Below are 19,888 nucleotides of genomic sequence, written 5' to 3' on the forward strand. Positions count from 1 at the left end.
AGAGCAACGTGCTACCGCCGAGAGTCGTCCACAGTCTTTCGTGCCAAAGGCCGCGGATTTAACCGACCACGACAACTCGAATAAAATTCATCTCTTTGACAATATCGAAAGAAGAAACGTTTCGGAGTCTATCCAATCGAGCTGTGCATGGACCAGAGCCGGATTGGATATCCGGCTAAATTTGCTCATTTTGAACCGGAGCCGGATCAGTACTTTTTCTGATACGGCCGGAGTCGGATCGGAGCCGGATAAGCACTTTTCACTAAGAAGAGGACAGCGTTAGCCTATAATCAGCACCCTTGAAGCAATAAGTAAAGTGGAAGTAAATCACATGCTTTAGGCTTGGGCTTCATCATTGAGTTTTTAATTTCCTGTTTGCATTGTTTCAATCAATATCCAATACTATATTGTGAGTAGATATTAATTATTATCGGAGTTCGTCGGACCGGATCACGGCCATTTCTAGAATCCGGACCAGGAGTCGGGCCGGAGTCGGAGCTTCAAAAATGTGATCAGAGTGGGCCCCACAGGATGATAAACCAAATTTGAAAAAAGTTGAATAAAGATTCAAAAATGGCCAATGGGTTGTGGGTTCGAGTCAGACCGAGGTGGACTCCAGAATTCCTACCTAAGTGCTAGAGGTTTATCTAGGCTCCTCCTAGCCACGTGATGCGCGCCAGCAATGTCTTATAAAAGCCTAGAAGTGGGCCGAGCTACATGCAAGTCGGTAAATACGGAATAAAAATAAAGAATATAGGCCTGGTGTAAAATGTATAATGTAGTCGAAACACCATGATCATCAAACATACAAAGCTTAAAAAAATTATATATTTTATGTTCATTCACAAAATATTTTTCCAAGCCTGGTCCCGATCCAATTGAGGGTTAGGGGTGCGTTGGATACGGTCCAACACACGTTGAATGAATCGCAAATGAATGGTCGCGCAAAAAACGACGTTAGGTGAGTCAGCTTTTACTTGTCCCTCGCATATCGACAAATGACACGCATTGAACTTCAAGTCAAATCGAATATATTACCTCACGAAGTTATGAATCAGTTTAAATTTGATGTTTCATTTATTTAATCAATGAACAAGCCTTCAAGATATTACATCTTGAAATTAAGGTATAAAATTGTAATATACCTGGCGGACCGGCAGGAAAGTCGTTGCGGACCGGCACCGGTCCGCGGACCGGCGGTTGAGAACCACTGCCCTACAGGACAAATGCCATCCCGCAAGGAAAAAGATATTTGCCAGTAAAGAAATACCAATATGAAATCATGTGCGTCTTTGAGTTTGGTACGCTTTTACGATTTCCATATTTTCTGACATAGCAGATATAGGAGGTCACGAAATAGCATCATGTAAAGAAGTCAATATAACAACGATTCCGCACGAAGATGTTTAATTATTGTTTAGGGGTCCTACCTTTTTCAACATACCACATCGACCATATTGCCCGATTCAAACATGAATTATATAAATTTGTCGCGCTTGGCGCGTTTAGGCGAAATACTGTGACTCACCAAACAGTATACAAGAGATATAGGGTATAGCTGATATGTAGCGATAAAAAGCCCACTGGCTGATGGGGGGTCTGGGGTTTGGTTTATCACCCTATGGGGCCAAAGACCAACGTTTTTTTCGAGGGAGGGTTGACGAAGTGCTGTTTTTCGGTTCCCAATATTTGGGGGGCGATGATCGGTGTGGAGCTTCAAAAGGGGGCGATGAGTCGAAAAAGGTTGGGAACCACTGGACTAGAAGTTTCGATTTTCAAGTAAGCAAGGAAAAGTTTGTATTCTGAACCTAATTTTGTCTAGAAATCTAAAAACTGTAGAGTAAAAGTGCTGTTCAGCCTTTTTGAGAATATTATGCACTTTTATTTCAGTGAAATATTTCATCCGTAAAAACCTGCCGAAATTATTACTCAAAATCACAATAAGACGGTTTACACTTTTTAATTCGAATTTCCAACAAGTAGGCGACCGGTTTATCAATGAATCTGTGGATGCCCAACATTTAGAACAATTTCAGACCAGTTAGGTACAAGTTCCAAAGCTCCCCGCATTAGACCATTAACTGTTTCATCAAGAAGACAACTCCTTTTCCTCATTTTGATGTCAGCTAGTGAACTAAATCCCTTTTCCACCAAATAAGTTGTTTGTTGCTGTTGTTTTTGTAGTATTCATGGTGTTTGTCGACTACTATCGTCATTGACACCCGCCATTTAAAAAAAATTTTAATCCATAGCTGCCGACATGTAGCACGGCCCACTTCTGGGCTTTTATAAAACACCGCTTACACGGATGTGATGACGAGGGGAGCCTCGATAAACCTAGCTTTTCATATGCAGATACGGATTCTCGGACCAACTGTTTCTAGTTAGGTGTTTTGTGATCATCTAAAAAGTTTTATTTATTACATCTTAGGATAAATTCCATTTAGTGAATTCCTTTCCAATAGGAAATTGGAATCTTTCATCCGTATTCGAATCTTAAATCTATCAAAGATACCAGATTTAAACTATCGTTTGATGGGGATACGATAGGTTTACGCACTTTGTTGACTCGGCGGAAAATTATCCATTTACAAATAAATGAGACGCATGTGAGTATTGTAGTTAAGCTTTTCAAGGACAAATTTTATAGCCTTATACTCCTCTTTAATCTTGGTAGAATGACCAATTGACACAGGAGAATATGTATTTCCGTTGTGCAACAGTACAATTTTCAGGCTTGACAAACTGCTTTTTTGACAAACAAATATTTCGCACCAGGTCATATTAATATTGATAGAATGACTGAGAACGACATGAGGGTTCTTCATAGTTAATTATCTATTTATGCGCAGTATAAAAATAGAAAAACTACGATATTCTTCCTATCAAGTAAAATATTCAAGTGTAAATACAGCAATTTTGGACTTTTTTAGGGCTGTAAATATCTACTGAACAAGAACCAATCTGGCAAAAATAATGTGATATTCGTTATCAGCAACCTCGAAAACCCCAGAAACGGCTCTCAGATGTTCTGCCAAAATTTCATTTTCATTTTGTTGACCAGTGTTATAGTTGAATTGTATGTTTATATTGAAATGAACCCGAATATTTTCGGCTAACACTCGTCACCGGTAATCGTCAGCAACTAGTAGAAAATCGGAAATAACATTGTATATCAACAATCGTATGACAAAATATGACGTCACCAGCATGAAATGTCGAATACAAGAGCGTTCAATGTACTATTTTAATATGGTACACGAACTCCTTCTGTAGACAAAACTTGGGCTGATGTATTTTGACAAAGATCGACTCCAAGGCTCACAAATGAAAGTGTGAGCGGCCCGTTCCGATGACGCGAAATTTGTCGTCGTTGATATACAATGTTCTTTCCAATTCTCTACTAGTTGCTGACGATTACCCCAGACGAGTGTCAGCCGAAAATATTCGGGTTCATTTCAATATGAATATACTATTCAAATGTATATTGAAGTTGTGTACCTCAAAAAAGCTCTGTAATAATAATAGCGACCAAATATTAATTCATTCAGGCTGGTGCGAGACAACATTGTTGTAATAGGTAATTTAGGGATGGTGTGAACGTGAGGTTCACGTTCGCGTTCTGTGTGTGAACCTCAGAAATTTAGAGGTTCACGTTCACAAACGAACCTTGGTAGGTTCTGCACTGTGAACCTTTTCCTTATATTACAATATTCACTTCAATATAATATCTTTGGTTTAAATTTACTGGATTTCAATTGCGGGCCACTCTATGCATGGCGCTGGCAGCATAAAAAAAAACTCTAAACGACCGTACACCTTGACAATCTCAAAAATTTTACTTGCTTTGTTACAAATGTTTGCTCGAAATATCCAGCTATCCGTTTGTGAATATTTAGTGACTCTCTGCTTCAAGCTTGACCCGCAATCACACAACATCAAGAGCAAATACGCTATACATGTAGTCAGTGAATGATGCTTATTCAACCAATCAATGAACTTGATATCGTTATCTGATGTAAATAAAAAATCCAGCAAGAGTACAGTGTCAATCTTCATATGTTCATTGTGTCATAAAAACCAAATCCGTGCGACTTGGGGTGTTGACTACTGCTGTATAACTTGTTATTGGGGTAATACCGGTAGCAAGTATAGAAACCCGTTTTACACTCTGCTCAATATCAACGTAGCAATACTCGGACGCCGAATACATTGTCCGGTCTGACCTTGACAGTTAAGGCGTAAGCCTACATTCCCTTGCAAGTCCTCGTCGAAATTGTTGGCAAAGCGACGGAAGATATTGGTTTTATGGGGTTATCATATCATTTGATTGCCCCGGTTGATTCATTTGGCGAAGTTTAAAACGTCGAAATGTATTTCAGCAATGTGGAATTATGTGGCCCGAGTCGTCGCTAGGTATCGTGTACGTCAATATAGGCTACCACTTCACTGAAATGTAGGGTTGGAATTATCAACATGACGTCACGAGGTTCACGTTCGTGTTCACACAGAACCTTTAAAAAAGGTTCGCGTTCACACGAACCAGAACCTTTCAGAGGTTCACACCATCCCTAATAGGTATAGCGGTGTAATTCTAAGTATAGCAGTGCGTCGCAAGTCCAACAAGTTTTTGCAAATGCGTGGCTACGCCGAAATTTAGAGAGCCACTGATTTTAAAATCGTAATAAGTTTATTCGTATTATTCCGCAACAAACAAAGTAAAATATATGCACAATTTTCATCCGCGCTCATCAGGACCAAGTATGTCATCCGCACTGCATTTTGTTTCATCCGCACAAGTGTGTACCATGGACCATCCCATCGGCTGAAAAGCACTGTAAACCAGTGGTTCTCAGCCATGGCTTCAGCGCCCCCCAGCGCACGATGTAAATTTTCAAGGTTGCGTTGAAGAAAAGCAGCAGCATAGTTGGTGTAGTGTTCACATAATGATATTGTATTGTATTAATCGGCACAGCACAGTTGAGCTTATCGCCTTTCTAGGCCTTGTGCTCCACGACATGAATTTCATAAAGTTCATTGGTCTTTGCTTTTTCGTCATGTTGGGAACGTCTTTTTCATTCTCTCTCGCAGTCATCTTCATTGTCTCTCGCTCCCATGCATCCCCATCGTGGTCTCTGCTGCCGACTTATAGCACGGCTCACTTTCAGCAGGGGCTTTTCAATGCACTACCGTAGCAGTGAGGTCGCAGATGAGACTTAATGATATATACTACGGTTTATATATCCCCGAGTTATCGTTGAAATTGACGTTCGATAAAATTTATCAAATCTCCGAATTTTTCGTCTCGTGGTGCGCGAAATATACCGACAATGCGATGTGTTTTCGCACACGCAGCCGTTATTATGAGTATTGCAAAGTGTGGGCCACGTATTTCTTACGCGTATCCCTATCGATTGAAAGTTTCCTGTAACCCAGTGTAATCGCACTAGCTAGGGACAGAGATGGTCACAGTCTGGTTCAGGAGCCGGAGCCGGGACAGGATTTCATTGATTTTTTACCTGGGCGGACTGGATCCGGATTTTGAATTTGCGGTGACGGTCGGATTTTAGCCGTTTTTTTGCTTCAATATGATAAATTAGCATTGTTCTGGCAGGATATTTTCGGATTCCGAACTGGACCTTCACCAGCCGGATTTTTCGGACTCTGAATTTCCAATTGCCAGACGGATCCGGATAGATTGGGATCCTGATATTTGGGAATCCGCCATCTCTGGCTAGGGGTTTACTCAACTACTAATTGTTTCGAATTACGTGTTGTACCTTGCAGCACATGTCAGGTTGATAACCCAACTACCCATGTATCTCAATTTTTTGTGGTTCATTGAACTGACAAAAATTGCTAATAAACCGAACTGTCTTGAAAAGCTAAAAAAATGACAGCGTCAGTATATTTCTTCATCGTACAATAGAGAATGACACCGCTTAGTCTTGTGACCCACAACTCGCGTGGTAATCGGCCAATCTGATAGGCGTGTATACTGCGCAGTTATTAATTTACGATATTTCAGTGACGCTTATGTCCAGTATTGGCCTTGTGCATCACGACATTGATATTGTATAGATCAGCTCAATGACTTCATATCTTTCGCATCTTCTTCATCCGCTTCAATCTTTCACTCTTCAGTCACAGACTCTCTCGCATGCATCCAACTTCGGGTCTCTGGTGCCGCGTGGCTTACTGTGTTTCTGCACTTTTTCACGATACTGTTAGTACAGCGGGTTCGGTGATGAGGAGCACAGATAACCTACGACACATAAAAACCAGCCCGAACTGGGGTGTGAGCCAGTTCCCATAGGTGTCGTAGCGCAGTCGTTTTACGCACTGCCCCACTCGAAGTGAATGTGTTCCAACCGCTAAGCGTCGACACCAATGTGTTGCGAGTCTGACCGAGGTCGACTTAGAACTCCTTCCGAATTCTTGGAAGATTATGTAGGCTCCGCCTCGTCATCCGATGTTAAACAATGCCTCAGAATAGCCTAGAATGGAAGTGGGCTATGCTGACCGTTGGCAGTACAGGAATCATAAAGAAGGAATATCGGCTTGGTGTAAAATGACCAATGTAGTCGGAACATCGTTAATACTAAAAGAGCCACAACAACAAGAGCAACAACCGCATATCCTACGTATGCGCACTATTGCCGGACGCATGGACGGTGACGCAGCAAAATGCAGTGTGGCCAACCCTACATTTTGCTAGTTGTTACAATATACGAACATTACTTTAGAAAATATATTATATCAGTTTTAGGGCATATAAAATATCTATCTGTCTCGTGTACGTTGAGTCAGATTTACGAGTTGAAGAGAGCTCAAATAAGTTGTTCGATTTAAATGTGAATGGACGTACATACATCGCAAGGGTTGCTATAAATCATTAACAGAATCGCACGTGCCTTGCGCCATACTTTAACAAGTTGATAGGCCTAAAGGATGCTGAGGTGAGGCGCACACTATTGCTTTGTGTGCAGGCGCATCTCGCAAGAAACGTGGCTACGAAAGACGAAGTATAGGTGTTGACAGACAAATGATCATTATCATTTGCCCTAATTGTATCGATTTTGATAGGTATGAGCTTTTAGCAAGTATCTTACACACCGAACAATATTATATCGAACGTGATTGTTGATGGGTATGCTGACCTAACAATCACGTAGGCCTGCTGAAAGTTATAGTATATCACTATTACATACAGTTGCATATATTATACGAGTCATACGATGTAAGATGTTAAATTTATTTTATAAAACTTAAGTGATTTGAATCTCGCAGTGGATATATTGACAAGTATGGGTATGAATATTCATACGTTATTTAGGCTGCGCGTTGGTTTTTAAATTATGTTCTATTCAATCACATGGCATTTGCAGGTCAACAATACTGAAGACGATTCTGTTGGCTATCGAATCATATTAGAACATACATTATAAATCAGAACAATGCCATCTTATTATTATAAATATGCGGTTTTGTAAGTAAGACTGGACTGAACACTGGACAGTCGATGAACGACAGAGTGTCAACATCCATAGCCTACCGATAAAAGATGTCAGGTAATTGTCGATGTGTATTTTTATCTAGCGGTAGCTACTATCATCCATGGTTGTGCGTAGTGTCATTGAAAATATTAATAGTTCAAATCGTATACGCAAATATATTCAGCGGAATCGTTTGGGAATTACCAGTCTAATCCATTATTCACTCAGGCAGATTCCGTGCAGGACTGAAATGCGCATTCCTAAAGTAGGGGAGATGTGGTACCGATGGATCAAAAATTGGAAAATGATCGCTGGCCCCGAAATGTTCAGCCGAAAACAGAAGATCTTTTGCTGGCTCAGCACTTTGATACAAGCTCTACCTATCGCGCACATATACATGAATATCCGTCTTTTCAAAAAATATTTATGGACGTTCAAAATTTGTTGCTCGAACGTGTCATCGGTCCCCACCCGGTGGGTCCAATGACACACGACCCGGGGACCTATGACACATATACCCTAAAAAACTCAAATGTGACTACTTTTGTAGCTCAGTATTATAATCTAAGCTGCAGCAAGCCAAAGAAGAATGTTTGGTCGCAACTGTCAAAAAATAGAATAAATTTTAACTCAAATGTTGTCATATAATCACGTTTCGATTCAGGCGCGAACTTATAAATTTGTGGGTGCATACATATTGCCCGAAAATCGACAGTGTGACTTCCAAATACCTCGTTATAGCGATAAAACATGATATGCAATTATTAGATAAAGATTTTCTGTACGTAGGCATGTTTCATTTGTTTCATGATTAGTATGCTTGATTATTTTGCTTGATTTGGCTATTGTATCATCGGTCCCCACCCTACGAATTTTATACATGAATCGAAAAAAAGTCCACTCAAGGAAAGTACTGAAAAAAATAATAGGTGCCATTATATAGCCTGATACAAGCCTTACACTTCACAATAAAAATGATCGCTGGTGTTTTCGTGTTGAAGGTTACAAAGAAAAATGTATATGTCGATCTAAATTTACTTTAGACCCCCCAAAACAAAAATCATCTGTGAGAGACCCCATAGCTCGCGTACGTCGAATTTTTTTGTATGTGAGGAAAGATTTTGCCAGCATACAATTGTAGACAAGTTCACGGAGTGTAATCATGGAATTATCATAGATAATTTTCAAAGTATTTTCGGTCCCAGTGATCCATCGGTACCACATCTCCCCTATCACGTTCAGATCCGCATATATAGGCTATTAAGTCAACATCGCAAAGGACGAATAACTCACCCTTTTGGATTGGCAACCCATATGCTAATTCTAAATATCTTGCGACTGCACTGCATGATCAACTATTTTGTTATGTGGCAAGATCAATTAAAACACTTTTTCGTAGTTTCGTGGTTGTATATTCAGCACGGCTGATCTCATATCACCGCCTTTCAAACTGTTCCGTAGATCAGTCTTGCTGTTCACACTTACTGAAAACCTTTCCCGTCAAGGTTTATTGCGGCGAAAGGCAGTATAGCAAACGAACATATCTTTGCTACAACGAACAAAATTATTACTTGATACTTCCAGCTATCACCTGTTGAATGCAGCATCAGTGTCATGGCGATTTAGACAAGTGTTTCTAAAGTTTTTTCACAACTTTGCACTTTGGAACTTTGGAGCGATAAGGATGATAATGACAAGGTGTGTTAAATTAAAATAAATGCAAAAGGAAAGAAGCTCCTGATAATTTATAATTACAAAATTATGGTTCGCATTTATATTTTCACTTGCTCATAAACTGTTCGATTGCATTTGATGAACATTAGGGTGCGGAAAGTTACTGGCCCCAGTAAATTTGGATAACAACTCTAATAATGCGTGATCAAGTTTGATGAAGACTTGGCTGAAAACTGCAATTTTTTTGCGATTGTTGCAGCAAGCCTCAATACTGGTCAGAGTTTAAAAAAAACTCTGACCGTGGCGTAGGAATGGCTCATCACAGGTTTCACAAGAATTTATTTGCTGTTTATCCATTTTTGAAATAGTAAGTTTTAGTTTAGCCCACTAGTTCTCAAACTTTTTTAGACACGCCCCCTTTATGACAGTGAAATATTTCGTGCCTCCCTTATCGTCATGTCACACAACGAAACCAGAATGTTGGCAATCCTTACAGATAGTTTGATGGTATGGAAGGTTATGACTGTTGATGAGAAAATTCTCCAATATGAAATTCGAACTATACACAGAACAATAACTATGAAATGGAGATTAATCGCGCCAAGCGCGGTAAAATTCTTCAATTTACCGGTACTTCGTGCCCCAAGTTTGAGAACCACTGGTTTAGCCTATATTGTAATTCGCTACGTCTTCTGTTGCTACGGAAGTATGGGAAACAGTTTAGAATGGCTGGATTATCTAGTTAACGAGGCACGCATAGAATACCGATGTAAATAGGCTAATTATTTTATGTTGTGATTGTCAATGTAATTGAAATTGTAATTGGGCCAAATTTTCATCAAATTACAATAACAATTACAATTACACAAAATAAAAATGCTTCAATTATAATTACAATTACATGAAAAAATCTAATTAATTACATTCAGCCTAATTACAAATTACAATTGATCCAACTCTGATATAATCAAGTCACAATTAGGAAATGGAGTGAATTCGACAGAATTATACCGGTGACTGCAGGAAAAGGCATGTGAAGTCGACAAATTGGGGCTCTCATCCACGGGTTCCACATGCTGTAGATTAATATCGAAAATCCTGCTTTCTGGCGCAAGAATCACGTGATTCCTAACTGGCCCCTACCCTAACATCTTCACTGACCTCTCGTGGACTATTAACAAATCCACAGGTTCATCGACCCCAGTTTAGAACACCTACTATAGATAAATTCGTAATTTAACAGGATCGCTAGAAGTATACTATCCTAAAATGGCAACGGAGTATTACCTGAGTACAGTTACTTAGCATCCTCTCCTTTTCAAATTCGTCCCACAATCTCTTATCTCGCCTGATCGTGTGTAACTTCCACAATATCAGCGCTATAATGCCGAGCAGCACCACGCCAATGACGACGGATATCACGATGACTAAGGCGTTTATGGGCGCAGGGCAATCTGCAGAGAGCAAATTACACGTGAATACAGTACATGGTTGGGAAATTGGCGTATTATCCTGATTCCTACCAAATGCAAGGGTGGAAATAGGGGTATTTACCATATTCCTACTTAATGTACGAGTGGGAATAGGAGTATTCTCAATATTCTAACCTATTACATTGGCAGCAAATAGGTGCCATATTTCTGTCATCACATAGCAGGGGATCCCAGTAGTCAATGCTCTTCGCTACGGATGCCAATCCACGCCATAGTTGTCACACACCTGTCGTTGTGTCAAATATCTTCACAAAACCATGGTAGCGGTCGTCAGTAGTCCAATACACGTCGTAGGAATATGAACACCCGTCGGCGAAGGTGCCACCGCATTTTATGTGAGCGTGACTGCGAGGAAAATAAGTTAGAATATAAGGAATAGCTTCGCTTTGAAACTGCGAATAATAGTTTCTGTTTTATGTTCTTTCAAGTACGATTTCTTGCGACTAGGACGCACCATGCCACATTCTCAGTCGTATTACTTGAATAAACCCGTGCAAAATCGAGTATCTTCGTTATTCGATTCCAGAGGTGCTAAGTAACGAAGTACTACTTTTCCGAGTTCTCACATAAGTATTGCTTGCTTGTACTAATTTATGAAGTGGTTCTGTTCTTATACTACTTCCATTTCTAGTTAACAGTTCTTTACACAAAACTACCGCCGTTAGTAGTATAATCATATTGAATTGAGCCCGGATATTTTCGGTTGGCACTCATCAATAGCGTCAGCAACATGCGATTTTGTAGCGTATAAATTTGGGATGTGTTTGCATCAATGTTATACCAAATATGAAATTCTAATGAGTATGGGCGAAAAAGACACTGTATCATGATGACGGAATGGCGAGATAGCGTAGCGGTACAATCCACAGTTGCAACAGCAATGGGTTGTGGGTTCGAGCCCGACCGAGGTCGACTTCAGAATTCCTACCCGAGTGTTATAGGTTTATGTCTTGGCCCTTCCTCGCCCTCTATTCCGCTTAGGCCAGAGGTGGGCAAACAACAGGTCGACCAGCTTATGAAATCTCGCCACTGTTTCTGACGTGTGTACGATATCATCAAAGCAATCTTTGATTTGTTTCAAATAGGCATAAATATTATTTCCATATCCTCATTATATAATCAAACACCAATATTGCGTTTTGGTTTATAATCTCAATTGCATATAGTGTAGGGTTGCCATACGTCCGGAATTTCCCGGACATGTCCGGAATTTCACTGTTAAAACTGCGTCCGGGAGGAATTTCTAAAATATGCCCAAATGTCCGGAATTTTGAAGGCTTGAAGTAAGGTCATATTTTGTTATGTAAATCAACCTAAACAAAACTATTTTTGGGCAGATTTTTGCTACATGAGATTTTTCTTCGCGCTGTGCGCGATTTAGTATCATATGTATTGGTTTTAATACCGCCCTAGCAAAAACTGCGATAAAAAAAAAAACATTCATTTACAAAAAGAAGTCTAATTGTAATCGCAATTACAAGATAACGGTATTCATAGAGTCGTCGTTTTAGGTCGTTTGGATGCTTTATTCAAAGATAGTGGTTCTAAACCAGGGGGCAGTTTGCCTTTACTATGGCGGTTCGCGAAATGTTGAACGTAATTAACTTCCAAAATAGGCTGTGATTAGGTCTGGGCAAATGTGCCGACCTTTAATTAGTATTCAGCTCATCAAATTTTGAGCTGGGCCACAGCACATTTTCAAATTGGAAATGGATTCGCGACCATAAAAGGTTGGAAACCACCGGATGCGCGGTGTTTATATAGCTCAGTGGTGAAGTGCACACCCGCAGTAGGCTGATAAATAATCTTATCGGCGTGACATGAGAATGACCTAACGATGTACAATAACGCCTCCTGCATTTTCGAAGTCATCATCCTACACAGGGCCGTAACAGCACTTCGTCAGGCCCCCCCAAAACGTTGGTCCTGGCCCCCCCCCCACAGGGTGATAAACCTAACTTCTGGGGGGCGAAGCCCCCCAGACCCCCTCAGGCTATCCGTTGTTTACGCTGCTTATCATCTATATTATTTAAAAAATACTCTATAATTTATGCTAATTCACTAAATAATTTGGGACCCCTTCGAGCTCGGCAGTTCGGAGGGGTTCGGCAGTTACGACCCTGATCCTACACCAGCTCTATTCTATTGCTGACTCTGATTATATGGGCGGAGAGAGGATTAAAATTATACAGTAATATATGGAAGAACCAATATCATTGACACAATTCATTCAGATCATTCAACGACCAGATGCATACAGTAAACCCCCAGAAGTTGCATCGAATACCCTACGATGGGCCCAAAATCTGTGTATATTTGGGCGGGACGGGGCTGAAAAGATGTGGCTTGGGCCCAGGTTACAACATACAATACACAACCACATACTCCTGAACAGGATCACGACCATCTCCAGTCGATAGACAAAGCGTTGCTGGTGTGACGTCATATTGATCGACAATGTGCTCATACCTCATTTTGAAATCCGCTAGTGGGCGCGGAAGAGCGTCCGGAATTTGTGAAACAAAAATATGGTAACCCTAATGTAGTGCGGCCCACGAATGGATTCAGATGTTGAATGCGGCCCGCGAGATCAAAGGTTTGCCCACCCCTGGCGTAGGTGGTGTCTTACACAGCCTGTAGAGGTGGGCCGTGCTACAAGTCGGCAGCTACGGAATAAAATTGAACAATATCGGCCTGGTGTAAATGACCATATATAGTAGTCGACAAACACCATGAATACCACAAACAAACATGTTAACTGAAAATATATACGAATGTTCTAACCATTTGTATTGGCATAAGCAGGGCGATTTTTTGGACATGTCAAAAACAGTCAATATTTTGTCAAAATCGTTGCGTCAAGTGAAAAAAGTGTCAAAATTGTTTACAAAGTGAACATTTTTTGCAACTTGCATTTTGTTTGAATCGTACATGTTTGAACTGTCAGTGAATTTATCATTTGACATTTCACATCTTGTAGCCTACTTTATAAGTCTACCGTTGTAGACGGCCCATTGTCTGTTCATTGTGAATCATAAACGTTGAAATGGAAAAATAGGTCTGCATGGTGTTATGTTCAACGTACCGCAATATACAACTGGAACGAGGACTAAGCCAATTATTGGCCTCACATGGAAACGCACTAATTGTCAGAATGAAGCAACACGGTGTGTCTCAAGCAGTGTATACGCACAACTTCAGTGTTGCCAGCCAACAACTGCAGCCGCTAAAAGTCCTTTCTCCATTCGCGGCAGGCTACTTAGTAAGGGCGGACACTTTCTACCAGAGAACGTAGAAGCGTATCTTTCGTTGTACTTCAACAGGTTTTAAATATTTGTTCCATAACGCGTAACGTAACTAGTGGAATCCTTCACAGGGCGAGATTTGATTAAAGTAAAGTATATTTTTATGTAAATAATAGTCATATTATAAGTTTTTTCGGGGCAAGCTAATTCTTAAAGACAGACAGTTCAAACTGGAAATGAAGACAAGTAGTAAAATTGTACCATTATATGCGAAAACGCCTATTTACATACATGATGTGAACATTTTGTCAAAACTATGTTTTTTTTTTGTATAAAATGTCAAAATGTTCCTATTTTAGGGCAAATTTTTTCGGTTTTTAGATAAGAAAATCACCATATCCATAAGTCATCTCACGTTAGTCACGAAGATGCACCCTTCACGTCCGAAAGTACATATCTCAAATAGACCGGCGAAATTATGAGAATACTCGACAAAATCTAATATTACTTGAGCACCCGCAAACCTTCGTTTTCTCGATTAACTAATGTAATTTCGACATGACTTGCAAATCGCCACTTCTAGTTTTACCGCAGCATCAGCGCTGGCTACTTTGGCCAATGACCCCCGCCGTATGTACACAGCTATTGATGGTGCCTGCTCAAAAACCGAAAGCATTCATAGGATATTACAGTTTAAGTTTTTTAGTTGATTTCTAATTTCATTAGACTGTTTCTATCTAACTCAGTTTTCCATGCCATTAATTAAAAAAAAATATCTCCAAGAAGTTACTTACGTAGGATCGTATCGAGAGCATATACCACAGCCAGGATCAGAAGCGGAGCATGTTCCTTGGCAGTTTGGAAGGGTGGTAACCTTGTCGAACAGCAGAAACTCATTCTCAGGACATTCCTCTTTGCAACCATCACTCTGAATAAAGAATACTCGAAAAATTTTAACCTCGGAATGGACTTTACATTGTACTGTACATGCTTCCGTCGACAAAAAACTTCACAGACAGTACAAGTTCTTGGATTACTATGCCCGAAAAAAGCACTGCTTCAAGAAAACGCTGGTAAATCATTTGGTTTGAATTCCTTGTAATAAATCCCAGATATTCACCACAGTATGGGCCGTAAATCAAGTTATTGTCACATTTAGCACAAGATTCCAATTGTAGCAAATAAGCCGAATACATCCGTTCTTTGCTTGCATTATTTGTAACAAAATAACAGCAATAGTAAAGTCACATCCGTTCTAATGAAGCCTTAAGCATAATAATGAATGCAATCTGGAAGTGAAAGCGAATGACAGCCTCTGGAGTTCGTGTGAACTAGACGAAAACTACATGGCAATTTAGATTTCGAAATTTAATCCGAACGTCATTACTTCATTCTCCACCTTGATCCAATACATACCATCGAGATATTTGTCTTCGTATTCGGCATACGGAGATAGCGCAGTGACGCATTCCGCTTTATACAAAAGCTCCGGCGAACACGCAGCGCTATAAAACACTCACCCTGCTCTTGCACTGCGCGCAGTCCTTGATTCTGGGCGTGTCGCACGTCAGAGTGATGCCGGTGCATTCCGGGTGCTTGCATTGGTGACAGTAGGTACCGCCCCACTTATTCTGCAAATGTATGATGGATAATTTACACCGGTGGAGGAGCTCGTATGCTTTTGCATAGCGGTCAGAATCACTGATAAAAATGATTAAATAGTATATTCATATTGAAATGAACCCGAATATTTTCGGCTGACACTCGTCAGGGGTAATCGTCAGCAACTAGTAGAGAATGATAAAAATGAATAAAACAAATCCAGTTAATCGTAATATATGTTCGAAACCCCTTCAGTGACCGTATCGTGTTTCGTGTATGAGACGCAACAAATTTTAAATAAAGAAAATTTGGGATCTTCGCAGACCGGTGCGCGAGAAGAATTTTATTCTTAAGCCGACCCACTGACTAAAATGGTTGCTGAACTCTGATTTACACATCAGACGTCGCACTGGGAAAGTAATTTGACTGAAGAACTGTCAAGTAGAAGTGCAAGTATAGTCTGAAACATAACCACTAACCAGTTTAGCAAACAGTCCAAGTAAAGGCATCACCTTCTATGAAGTACTTCTTTACTGACTACCTCTGGTACTGATGTATATTTAGCTAACTATCTACTTTCCTTACCTCGTCGTCACATCGGCAAGTCTCGCACTGGCAAGCGCCCCTACCGCTGCATTTCGGCTGAGTACGATCGCCATTCGCCTGGCAGTTGACCGGGTCGCAAGTGCAAGTTCCGCCATCCGACTCGCGATTTGTGTAGGGAGCGAAGCACTCGCATTTCTTCAAGCCGTTGCAGTTGTTGCACCATCCCTTGTCGGGTCCTGGTAGACGTAGAGGCGGTCAGTTGCGATTGGGGCCCACCACAATGATTCGAGTGCTCGAATGTGAATCGAAAATTGATTATAATGATTCGAGTCAAGTATAGGGAGAGATTACTTCTTCGATTACTGGAATATTTTGCGATCCTTCTCATCAAGAGTAAATTTATGTACGTATATTGGAGTTTCGATATTTTTTTTTCACTGCGGAACAATGGTTCCCAACCTCTTTGTATGCCGCAGCCGCATTTCAGACTTCTGAGTGCGTATCGAATCGCGTGAAAACACTCGACTAGGCTACTTATAACGGGAATTTAAAGGCATCAGTAGGGCGGAGCTTGGAACGGAGCTGGATTGGATATCTGGCCGGATTTTTTTTTCATTTTTGACCGGAGCCGGATCAGTACTTTTTCTGATACGGCTGGAGTCGGATCGAAGCCGGATCAGTGCCATTACCTAAGAATACGAGAGCCTTACATTTTCCCACCCTCCAATCAATAGCACTGGACTACACGATTTTTGCGCCAGGACTTCTATGGGTCAATTATACCTAAGTTGGGGGCGCTGAATACGAATCTGACGTTCTTTATACTATGTCCCATCACGTTTTTGAGGTATTATATATGTTAAATATTTCTACTTTTTCGATGTACTCAAGTAGATTTTAGATACTTGCAGTACTTACTAAAGTGGTAAAGTTTTACAACTACTTCATCTGGACGAACTAATTTGGTTTTTGTAAAGTAGAAAGTAGTTCAGGGATATTATTGCACCACTATCATGAGTGAAATTTTAATAAGAAACCCATTAAATAGCCTCCGAATGACGGTAACTGAATATATTTTTTCGAATATTCTACCGACAAGTGGTGTCATTATAGCCTAGTCATTTTGCGTTAGCTGCGCCTATACATCTTGTGATTTCGTATGTAGCCACTTCCGACTAACTGTTGAATATATATGCGGCCAAATATACCTAAATATTTGATGAATTTTAGTAATTCTTAGACCTTTCATTTCGTCTTCTACTTAAAATAGTTTTCACATGTCTGGGAAATTACTACTTCTACTTGTAATTGAGTAGAAATGTAAGGCGTTACTTGTCATACTTGAGTAGCAACGAGACTAACTCTAGTTTATAGTAAAATATTACGGCATATCAGAATCCGCAAAAAATGTAAAGCTTTTTGTATTTAGAACTGGCGTTTAGCCATGCAAAACACTAACAAAAAACCTCAAAATCATCTAAAAACATCACTAGAAATTACCCAATGCTCATCTCTGGGTCTGTTCCATCATAGAACACATGGTATTTTGTGTAGGTCACAGAATGTCCTATGTCGAGATGGATCGACTGTCCTAGAACCGATGCCTATTTAATTCTATTGTAAAGTAGGCCTAACAGGCACTTTGGGTTTCGTGTTGAGCTGTTAATAAGCAGTATCCATTCATCTAGTTGCCCATAATAGTCAATGCAAATGAAGCCATTTACATATATCATGGTAATAAACCAAAAGAAAAACAGTTCAGAAACTGCTTTTCTCGATTCCGATAAAATTTTACAGTATATGAAAACTGGAGAAGAATTAGCATGCTAAGTACAGGCGGAAATTAATGATGATAAATTCTTTCAATTTATCATGATACTCACTATTTTCTATAGAAAAGCAGACATCCTGTTTCTTGTACTCTTTCAAAACAAGCATAAAGGACAACATACTTGGGTCATGTACCAGAGTCAACAATGCTCTTCTACATAATATACCAAGAATACAATCTTTATTCTTTGCAAAGTTTTACGTTTTACGAAACAGCAGTAAGCTATCATAAAATGCATTGACCGACTAAGTCTACAGGACAGATGTATAAAGATAGATAACGTGGGGAAGTAAATTTGGTACGGAGTTTTTAATCACAATATTTAAACGAAGAATGGTATATATAGATGATAAATGCTACCGACTCAAAATAGTTGCATCCACATATAAATTTATGGGTCGAAAGGAGGTCCTGATCGAAGAAAGACGGAGTACCACTGGATTCAAGTTCACCGAAACACAGTTATGCTGTTCTACAACAACACAGGTTTTATCAATATAGATAATTTCAATAACAATATTTGATTTGTTGATGTGTCGCTCACCGCAATGTCACTAACGAAAGTCGAAATTTCATTAATTTATGAAAATGAGAAATATACATACCGAAAAAAATCTGACGTGATAGAGAAATTCTTAGCACAGAATCGGATTCAGCAATCTAATATTAGCCTAAATCAATCATAAAGTTAGCTTATCCCGGAGAATGTTTGTCTGATAAAAATAGGTTAATCGCGGCAACCTACTTCGCTGGATTAAATTGTCCGGTATACGATATGAGATCATGCTAGCGCAAAATCCTATCCAACTTTATGAACCAAGATTATCAGTGTTATTCAGACGAATGGCATTCTGCCGGCTAAGCTACCTTCTTGATCTTGCTAGGCGCTAAATCTCGATTGGTCATATCCCAGCTACGTAGCTTGTAGTTCAAACCTACGCGCGTTAGTGGAAATGGCATTTCTGTGGTGACCTGGTCAAAGAACAGCCTTGTCACAAAGTGCAATGACATAGGCATCGTCGGAAAATACCGAATCATAGGCCTATTTAGTTTGGAGCGGAATAGGCATTATCTTCTTTGTGGTCGCACAACATGTAAATATTTGAATTTTTCGCGCCTTTCATATTAAAATGACGTCATTATGAGCGATACGTGAATGTTCGTCTCACACGAAGCCTAATACTCCATTCACAATCGCATCATTCAGGTAGTCGATTTTCCCCAGACGTACTGGAGATACGCACAATGATTATAGTAATTCGAGAATTTATTGTAATGATATGCGTCGAGTAATGGGGATATTTTTTTTCGGTTTCTGAAATTACATACGCTCTGCTACCAAGAATTATTTCACCCAAATGCGATCATTGGCAACGTGCTACTTTCTCGAAATAGTCAAACGGTTTTTGCCTACATGCAATACCACTTAAGTGGCAATGATTTTAAACTACTTCTACTTCTAGTACACCACTGATTCTAAACCGGCGATCCGCGAAGCATTTTCATGGGGTCCGCGAGACCTCCAAATGTGCATAATGATTGATAGCCTAATATTTATTTTGATCAATTAGATAAATCACAAGGTAAACTCTCTTTATTATTGCCAAAACCTCAGAGCTCACATAGAAAAATGGATGTCTGAGATGAAATATCCGAATGTGCACAGTCATTTTAATTATCAAATTGACGATAGTCTGATGATACAGACATATTGCCAGATGTTTTGTCGGGGTTTGCGAAAAAACAAAAAGTAAAAGTCAATCAGTGTGACTTCGAAATGTCTACAAGTTGTCAGTCTCAGCCAATTAGTTAACAGTCGCTAGAAATGGAAATTTCGGATCCATTTTATTCTGTAATATACATGACCACTATTCAACAATAACTTCAAGATGAGCTGCTACATAGAAAGGGCTAGGCTGGACGTTCATTAACACTAGAACGATCAAGTGGCTTTTTTGACGCATTTTCATTTTTGAAGAGCTGGCATTCAGTCACATCTTA

The 19,888-nt window shown here is 39.9% G+C and overlaps 1 protein-coding gene across 1 annotated transcript in view; it reads right to left on the reverse strand.

The window, feature by feature from the left end:
• Positions 1-9,241: 9,241 nt before the first annotated feature.
• LOC145433717 (integrin beta-2-like) overlaps positions 9,242-19,888 on the reverse strand; it is a 53,023-nt gene continuing 42,376 nt past the window's right edge. The window contains exons 13-17 of the mRNA XM_080310912.1: positions 16,096-16,292; positions 15,429-15,539; positions 14,703-14,836; positions 10,890-11,008; positions 9,242-10,624 (exon numbers count right to left, since the gene is read on the reverse strand). Of these exons, the coding sequence (XP_080167038.1) occupies positions 10,419-10,624; positions 10,890-11,008; positions 14,703-14,836; positions 15,429-15,539; positions 16,096-16,292 (767 nt within the window). The 3' untranslated portion in view covers positions 9,242-10,418. The remainder of the gene's footprint in view (positions 10,625-10,889; positions 11,009-14,702; positions 14,837-15,428; positions 15,540-16,095; positions 16,293-19,888) is intronic.

Source organism: Botryllus schlosseri, chromosome 1, assembly GCF_051294905.1.
Source record: "Botryllus schlosseri isolate E-star chromosome 1, Bs_hap1, whole genome shotgun sequence".
Classification (NCBI taxonomy): domain Eukaryota; kingdom Metazoa; phylum Chordata; class Ascidiacea; order Stolidobranchia; family Styelidae; genus Botryllus; species Botryllus schlosseri.